Genomic DNA, 9,176 nt, shown 5'->3' with positions numbered 1-9,176 from the left:
TGCTGGAGAGGGCCGCGGCCGGGGGCTTGACTGAGGAACGGACGGCGGGCTGGAGAGAGCCGCGGGCTTGACAGCGGGCTGGTTCTGGCTCGGGCCCGGACACTCCACAGGATCAGGTAGATCCCTTGGGAGGTCCATGGGGCGATGGTAGTTGGCCCCGAGCCAGAACAGAGAATTAATGGTGGCATCATCGAGGGCCGTAGCCGCGGTGAGCCTGCAGAACTCCCAGGAATACTCAACAAAGGGGAGATCTAGGCGAGCTAAGGTAGAGAACAGAGCGGCAATTTCCATAGCCGTGGGGAAAACAGGGAAAACAAACAAAAAAAACCTTCTCAAAAAGGCGGAAAAATCAAACGCGAGGAAAAGTCGCCGCTCACTTTTTGTTGGGTCTGGAATTCTGTCACGGGTTGCTACTGTGAGGAACGAGGAGACCAGGAGTACAAAACAGGAGTTTAATTATTTTTTTCAGGGAATCACACGTAGCACAAGGAGTTGACCAACACAATTCCAGACAAAGAAACTCAGAACAGGCTAGAACTAAATAGGGCAGATAACGAGGGGCAGACAGGTGAGGAGGATAACTAATAATGAGACACACCTGGAACAAATCAAACTACATTGGGACAGGAACAGGAAGGACCAAATAAGGAAAACAGGAACTCAACCGGAACATACACGTGACAGATATATTTCTATATAGCTTTATTTCTATTTTAGTTTTAGTAATTTTAGTACTTCAACGTATTTATTTCAGTTGGTTGCCAAAGCAACATTTCTAATTTTCAATTTCTCAAAGTTTGATTTTAAGTTTGTAATCTAATATTTATATTTTATTTTGTCAAGTAAAATATAGTTAATTTCAATTACTGAAAACAATTTTTAACAGTTTTTGTTTTCGTTAATAATACCAACAGTCAGATATATCATAATTATGAGTTCTGCAAATATTAATAATGACCAAGCAAAGTCTTATTTAAGCAGTAACAAACATTAATTTTGATACCATGTATAAATAAGTGATGAAAATAAACAATTTTCATCATTTTAAATTTAGATATAGTAATGCAGATTTATCATTCACAATATAATTCTTTTGTTTTGTTTAGGCTACTTCTGTGTTATGTTTCCAACTTGAAAGCTTCCCAGGTGCACTTGAAAGCAGCATCAGGAAACTATTTGAAGAGGAACACATCTCATTATTAATGGTTTTGTATGAATAAGTACCATTATTACTATTGTTTACAGTTTTGGGTTATTTATTTATTTTGATAAGACTCTTTGAGGAAAGACAAGAAACAAATGGAGAGGGGATCAGGAAAAGACCACAATCTGGATTGTGAACTCTTTTTACAATAAGCAACCACTCAGCACACGATAGAAACTGCATAACAATGTGAAAGAACCATTTTATTTAGAATGTGTCTCAAAATGAAAATGAAAGCAGTGTTGGATTGATGCACTACCTTTGTGTTTTGGTGGTGAGGTGACAGGGCTGGCCGATGTCTCTCTGACTCATGTTGGGACTAAAGTACTCCTCAGCCGTCACGGCCAAAGGGTTCGTTGCAGGGCATGATATCTGAGTCACCATAGTTTGCTGAAAAACACACACACACACATATACACACACACTTAATTTTGGGGCTACTGAAGTGACATAATACTAGAAAAGCACTTTAGATGTCTTGATGATAAATGAACAAATTCTTGACAGGCTCTGTTCACTCACTCCGTTGTTAGGCCCTATGTGCTGTTCAGCGATACCCAGGAAGGACTGTAGAGGAGTCTTGCTGCCTGAGACAAAAACACAGCAGGTCACATTACAGAAGACGTGCATAATCCCAAGTATCTGTATTACATCACAGTAACCGTAGACAAGACAAAGACGCTGTTTGTTTGGGAATAATTTGAGTGGGCATAGAAATAATGAATATTCATATTCACTACGGCATGCCCACCAATACACATGCTCATTGTGTTTTGTTGAAAAAACAGCATATGCGCTTCAAAAACTAAATTTCTTTATCTGTATTTTCTGCCTTATGCTCAGCAAGACTGCATTTATTTAATTAAAAATACAGTAAAATCAGTGATATTTTGAGATATTATTACATTTAAAATAACTGTTTTCTATTTTAATTTATTTTAAGAATTTTCAGCAGTTATTACTTCACTCTTCAGTGTCACATGATCCTTCAGAAATCATTCTAATATGCTGATTTGCTGCTAAAGAAACATTTCCTATTATTATCAGTGTTGAAAACAGTTGTGCTGATTAATACATTTGTGGAAACCATGATACACTTTTTTCAGGATTCTTTAATGAAAGCTGAAACTTTCTATAGAATATAGAAAAGAACAGCATTTATTTGAAATAAAAATCACTTGAAACGTTATAAATGTATTTACTGTCACTTTTGATCAATTTAATGCTTTCTTGCTGAATAAAAGTAGTAATTTATTTTTTAAAACTCTTACTGACCCAAAACTTTTGCACGGTATAGTATTGATTTAATAAAATTATTATTTTCGATGTGTTATTGAAATTTCTGAAAATATGCCAAAAATGCCAGTGTGAGCACATAATCAAATTTTGATTTGAAAAACAAACTGGTCAGTCCTTCAGTCAAACATACCTTTGGGTTTTGTTTTGTGCTGGCCGGTGAGATGGTCAGTACGTGTTCGTGTGATTAGCTCAACATTAGAAGCACAGTAAACCTGAAGCAAAGACATATGAGAACATGAGTTTAGTTCACTCTAGTTTTTATAATTTGTTTGTTAATCTGCCACATTATATCCATGACAGAAATACAACATTCACTCATCTTCCTACACATGAAATGCTGTTCATGGTCTTGACATTTCAAATTATAAAGAACTTTAAAGCAGAGTTAGAATTTTCTGAGCATTTACAGTGAAATGCTCAATATACTTAATTCTTTAACAATTTTCAAATATTCGTTTTCACAAATCGTGGATTTTGAATGCGTTGCCACAGATAGATTTCGCTTACGCTTCGCAAATTTTCATTTACTGTTTTGGCACAAATCTCTCGTGAGGGCGGGTTTAACAGCGGTCTACTCTGATTGGCTAGTGAGATTTTGAATGGACAGCTGCTCTCTGACCTGGAAGTACAGACGTCAGTAGCGTGAATATTGGAAAGCTGTCGTGCCGTGTTAAGTAACTTTTACAAACAAAACTAGTAAGTCTGATTCATATGAAATATTTTTTGCGTGATCAAGTGTTTTAACCAATAAATATCTCTTGTCTTAAACTTATATCCATTTATTTTCAACACACCTGCACCACATTTAAAAAAGAACCCACTTATATTTTTTCCTTCCCAAATACTTTTATGTGTAATACTTTTGAATGTTTGAAAATATTATTTATAATGCTATATACATCGTTAGATCCACATAGCTACTCATATCCATATCCATCTCATCCAAACTGCTTCACTGGAAAAAATGGAAAACACTGTTATGTTGGCTGTTGTTTAACGGCAATTTAACCTATTACACAAACTCGCATGTTTATCATGAGGTTGAATCCAGTAATTTATTAGTCAGTTACTTTTTGACGCTTTTCTTTCCATCTTGAATGACGCTTCCATAACGCGTTTGTATCCAGTATAGCATTGTTTCCATAGCCGTGATTTAAAGCGCTGTTTCTCTGGCATTTTCAAAGGCATGTAAAATATATTGTGGCTTGGCTTGATACACAGTCTAATGATCTAACTAAATACAATTTTAAACATCTTTTACTGTATCAATTTTTATGGCCCTTAAATTTCCTGCACAGCGAGCGATCTACAAATATACAGGACACTCACAAATGAATGGCAGGCAAAGTTGTGTTTGTGACATAAAAATGTATTTGTGAATATGTTTTTTATTTGCAAATCTCATTTTATTTGTGAATTTAATGTTTGTGAAACTCTGAGATTTATTTGTGGATCTCATTTATTTGTCAATATGTTTAATTTTTTGTAAATCTCTTTACATTTATTTGTGGATCATAATATATTTATTTGGAATAATGCAACAATTCTACCCCCATATGTACCCGACCTGTTTGACATAAAGACTGCAACACGAACGGCACTCGCAAAAAATCTGCTACATCAGGTAGGCAAAATTATTTATTTTCTCATGTAACACAAGAAATCAAACCAACATTAGGCATTCTAAGTCGGTGCTTTGAAGAAAAATAGACAAGCAGCGCAACATGATAATTAACAGAAAAAAAGATGAGAACGCGTATCCTTTCTGTAAACAATACAAAACTTTTTCCTACATCTTGTGAACAATCTGCCAGGCTATTTTGAACAAATGTGCATCTCTGTTCACTCACTCCGTTGTTAGGCCCTATGTGCTGTTCAGCGATACCCAGGAAGGACTGTAGAGGAGTCTTGCTGCCTGAGACAAAAACACAGCAGGTCACATTACAGAAGACGTGCATAATCCCAAGTATCTGTATTACATCACAGTAACCGTAGACAAGACAAAGACGCTGTTTGTTTGGGAATAATTTGAGTGGGCATAGAAATAATGAATATTCATATTCACTACGGCATGCCCACCAATACACATGCTCATTGTGTTTTGTTGAAAAAACAGCATATGCGCTTCAAAAACTAAATTTCTTTATCTGTATTTTCTGCCTTATGCTCAGCAAGACTGCATTTATTTAATTAAAAATACAGTAAAATCAGTGATATTTTGAGATATTATTACATTTAAAATAACTGTTTTCTATTTTAATTTATTTTAAGAATTTTCAGCAGTTATTACTTCACTCTTCAGTGTCACATGATCCTTCAGAAATCATTCTAATATGCTGATTTGCTGCTAAAGAAACATTTCCTATTATTATCAGTGTTGAAAACAGTTGTGCTGATTAATACATTTGTGGAAACCATGATACACTTTTTTCAGGATTCTTTAATGAAAGCTGAAACTTTCTATAGAATATAGAAAAGAACAGCATTTATTTGAAATAAAAATCACTTGAAACGTTATAAATGTATTTACTGTCACTTTTGATCAATTTAATGCTTTCTTGCTGAATAAAAGTAGTAATTTATTTTTTAAAACTCTTACTGACCCAAAACTTTTGCACGGTATAGTATTGATTTAATAAAATTATTATTTTCGATGTGTTATTGAAATTTCTGAAAATATGCCAAAAATGCCAGTGTGAGCACATAATCAAATTTTGATTTGAAAAACAAACTGGTCAGTCCTTCAGTCAAACATACCTTTGGGTTTTGTTTTGTGCTGGCCGGTGAGATGGTCAGTACGTGTTCGTGTGATTAGCTCAACATTAGAAGCACAGTAAACCTGAAGCAAAGACATATGAGAACATGAGTTTAGTTCACTCTAGTTTTTATAATTTGTTTGTTAATCTGCCACATTATATCCATGACAGAAATACAACATTCACTCATCTTCCTACACATGAAATGCTGTTCATGGTCTTGACATTTCAAATTATAAAGAACTTTAAAGCAGAGTTAGAATTTTCTGAGCATTTACAGTGAAATGCTCAATATACTTAATTCTTTAACAATTTTCAAATATTCGTTTTCACAAATCGTGGATTTTGAATGCGTTGCCACAGATAGATTTCGCTTACGCTTCGCAAATTTTCATTTACTGTTTTGGCACAAATCTCTCGTGAGGGCGGGTTTAACAGCGGTCTACTCTGATTGGCTAGTGAGATTTTGAATGGACAGCTGCTCTCTGACCTGGAAGTACAGACGTCAGTAGCGTGAATATTGGAAAGCTGTCGTGCCGTGTTAAGTAACTTTTACAAACAAAACTAGTAAGTCTGATTCATATGAAATATTTTTTGCGTGATCAAGTGTTTTAACCAATAAATATCTCTTGTCTTAAACTTATATCCATTTATTTTCAACACACCTGCACCACATTTAAAAAAGAACCCACTTATATTTTTTCCTTCCCAAATACTTTTATGTGTAATACTTTTGAATGTTTGAAAATATTATTTATAATGCTATATACATCGTTAGATCCACATAGCTACTCATATCCATATCCATCTCATCCAAACTGCTTCACTGGAAAAAATGGAAAACACTGTTATGTTGGCTGTTGTTTAACGGCAATTTAACCTATTACACAAACTCGCATGTTTATCATGAGGTTGAATCCAGTAATTTATTAGTCAGTTACTTTTTGACGCTTTTCTTTCCATCTTGAATGACGCTTCCATAACGCGTTTGTATCCAGTATAGCATTGTTTCCATAGCCGTGATTTAAAGCGCTGTTTCTCTGGCATTTTCAAAGGCATGTAAAATATATTGTGGCTTGGCTTGATACACAGTCTAATGATCTAACTAAATACAATTTTAAACATCTTTTACTGTATCAATTTTTATGGCCCTTAAATTTCCTGCACAGCGAGCGATCTACAAATATACAGGACACTCACAAATGAATGGCAGGCAAAGTTGTGTTTGTGACATAAAAATGTATTTGTGAATATGTTTTTTATTTGCAAATCTCATTTTATTTGTGAATTTAATGTTTGTGAAACTCTGAGATTTATTTGTGGATCTCATTTATTTGTCAATATGTTTAATTTTTTGTAAATCTCTTTACATTTATTTGTGGATCATAATATATTTATTTGGAATAATGCAACAATTCTACCCCCATATGTACCCGACCTGTTTGACATAAAGACTGCAACACGAACGGCACTCGCAAAAAATCTGCTACATCAGGTAGGCAAAATTATTTATTTTCTCATGTAACACAAGAAATCAAACCAACATTAGGCATTCTAAGTCGGTGCTTTGAAGAAAAATAGACAAGCAGCGCAACATAATTAACAGAAAAAAAGATGAGAACGCGTATCCTTTCTGTAAACAATACAAAACTTTTTCCTACATCTTGTGAACAATCTGCCAGGCTATTTTGAACAAATGTGCATAAACCACACACTTATAATTCTTCATAGTTCCATTCACTGCTATTCAAGTTAACCCAACTATGACGACTTCCGCTGCTGAGAAACCCGGAAATGTGAAAAAGTCCATCCGCCAAAGGCTGTTTTGAACAAATGTGCATGAACTACACGCTTATAATTCTTCATAAAAGAAAAGAACATATTTAAATATGCCTTTACTGTTAAATGCGATTGTCTCTCCTTAAACTCTGCAGTAGGCCTATACGTGACCGTTGGTCCTTTATAGAAGCATTAAAAATAAAACTTATAAAATAAAATTGTATAGGCTACAGAAAGCAAGCAAAGAGCGCTCCCTAAGCTGTCAGTGACTTCAGCTGCTGCGCGAATGGCTATAATGCGCAACGCTGCAAATCGAATTGTAAATAGAAATCTTTGACGGTCTTCAGACTGCAGAGTGTGCACACGAATAAACTAGACGTTTGCGTCAATAAGGTTAAAGTCTTTCTTTGGTCTGCGCACCGGAAGTGATCTGTTAATTCTGCTAAACTTCAATTACTAAAACTGAAACGAAACTATATAAAAACGAAATAGAAATGTGTTCACAAAATAAAAACTAAACTAGCCTAAAACTAACAAAATTATTATTGAAACTAATAAAAACAAAACTATATTTTATTGCAAATTTGAAAACGATATTAAAATAAAACAAATTTAAAAATGCAAAACTATAATAACCTTGATCTCTACATAAACATACATTTGCATAGATGGGTGAACACAATCACCTGATTTTGTAAATGTGACAATTTTTTCTTTAAGCAACAAACTTGCACTTGTCTAAAATTTTAAATGCTTAATTTAAAAGAAAAAGTTTAATGAATAAAAAAACATATATAAGAGAGTATTGTTCAATTTAGTGTTATACATATGTTACCATATTCATGTTTTGTTCTAAAGTCAATCTCAAGTTTACTGGGTTTTACACGATTCTTTTTTTCTTTTGAGTGGGTTTAAGGAGTGTACTCAAAAACATTTTCACATGTGTCCTCCAAAATGACCCACAACCTAATCAGTTTATATGTAAAGCAAGGTTATTATAGTTTAGCATTTTTTTTAATTTGTTTTATTTTAATATTGTTTTCAAATTTGCAATAAAATTTAGTTTCGTTTTAGTTTCATTTTTTAAAATGTATATAGCATTATAAATAATATTTTCAAACATTAATTAAAAGTATTACACAATTATTGCCATTGTTTGGGAAGGAAAAATATAGGTGGGTTCTTTTTAAATGTGGTGCGGGTGTGTTGAAAATAAATGGATATAAATGTAAGACGAGATATTTATTGGTTAAAACTAGTGCTGGGCAACGATTACAATTTTTAATCGCGATTAATCGCATGATTTTCTGCGATTAATCGCATTGTTATGCACAACATTCAATAATGAATTCAAAAGTAGTGTATTACGCACTTTTTTCATTTAAAAGTACTGCTGTATGAACAAAAGTGCAATAACATTTGGTTTGCAAACACTTTAAACAAATAAGGTGCTTTTTTACAGCAGTATTCCTTTTACATAGCAGTTAAAATATTTCTTGTAAATCTCAACTTATAACATTAATGTAATCAAATTAAATATAAAGGGTGTACCCACACTAGGGGCAATCTTAACTGTGCCCGAGCGCGTTTGATCCCCAAAGCCCAGTTCGTTTGACTAGTGCGATCGCTCCGTGCCGCGGTTCCTTTAGCTGTACCTGGCTCGGTTGGAAGATGTGGGCCAGAGCGAGGTTCAGTTGGTGGGTATGTAGTGTCGGAGCGCTGAACTTCTGATAAGTGCAGCATGAATGCGTGAACATTTCTGAGCGGCAAAAGTGATAGATCAGTAAAGGAATATATTGTGAGAGAGCAGTGTGTTACCGCGTCCCAAACGACTCAAAATAATAAACCACAAAGTTAACAAAACGATGCACTCCACTGTGCTGAGCGAGAGTGCTTCTCTGCTGTCTTCACGCGCTATTGGAAACGTCCTATTTCCCACTTATGAAGAAGTCATGAGTGCTGCTGCAGTCTTAGGCCCACCCCAAATGCTCTCATTGGTTGAGACGCGTGATGACACCCATCCCAAGCCAATACTAATCAACATCCCACCCCTCCTGTGACCCATGGCTTGTCTGTATGTGTATTCAGAGCCAGTGAGCAATGGACTTTCAAAATAATAATAATAAAAAAAACTGCGT

General features: G+C 34.6%; 1 protein-coding gene across 1 annotated transcript in view; it reads right to left on the bottom strand.

Annotated features, from left to right (window-relative positions):
• Positions 1 to 9,176, bottom strand: part of LOC107685087 (ankyrin repeat domain-containing protein 13B-like) — a 45,704-nt gene that overhangs the window by 9,823 nt on the left and 26,705 nt on the right. The window contains exons 8-10 of the mRNA XM_016481565.1: positions 5,261 to 5,342; positions 4,354 to 4,418; positions 1,464 to 1,594 (exon numbers count right to left, since the gene is read on the bottom strand). Coding sequence (XP_016337051.1) covers positions 1,464 to 1,594; positions 4,354 to 4,418; positions 5,261 to 5,342 — 278 coding nt within the window. The remainder of the gene's footprint in view (positions 1 to 1,463; positions 1,595 to 4,353; positions 4,419 to 5,260; positions 5,343 to 9,176) is intronic.

This window comes from Sinocyclocheilus anshuiensis, unplaced genomic scaffold (assembly GCF_001515605.1).
Source record: "Sinocyclocheilus anshuiensis isolate Anshui unplaced genomic scaffold, SAMN03320099.WGS_v1.1 scaffold914, whole genome shotgun sequence".
Taxonomy (NCBI): domain Eukaryota; kingdom Metazoa; phylum Chordata; class Actinopteri; order Cypriniformes; family Cyprinidae; genus Sinocyclocheilus; species Sinocyclocheilus anshuiensis.
The sequence above is the reverse complement of the archived record's forward strand: the minus strand, read 5'-3'. Positions and strand labels throughout refer to the sequence as shown.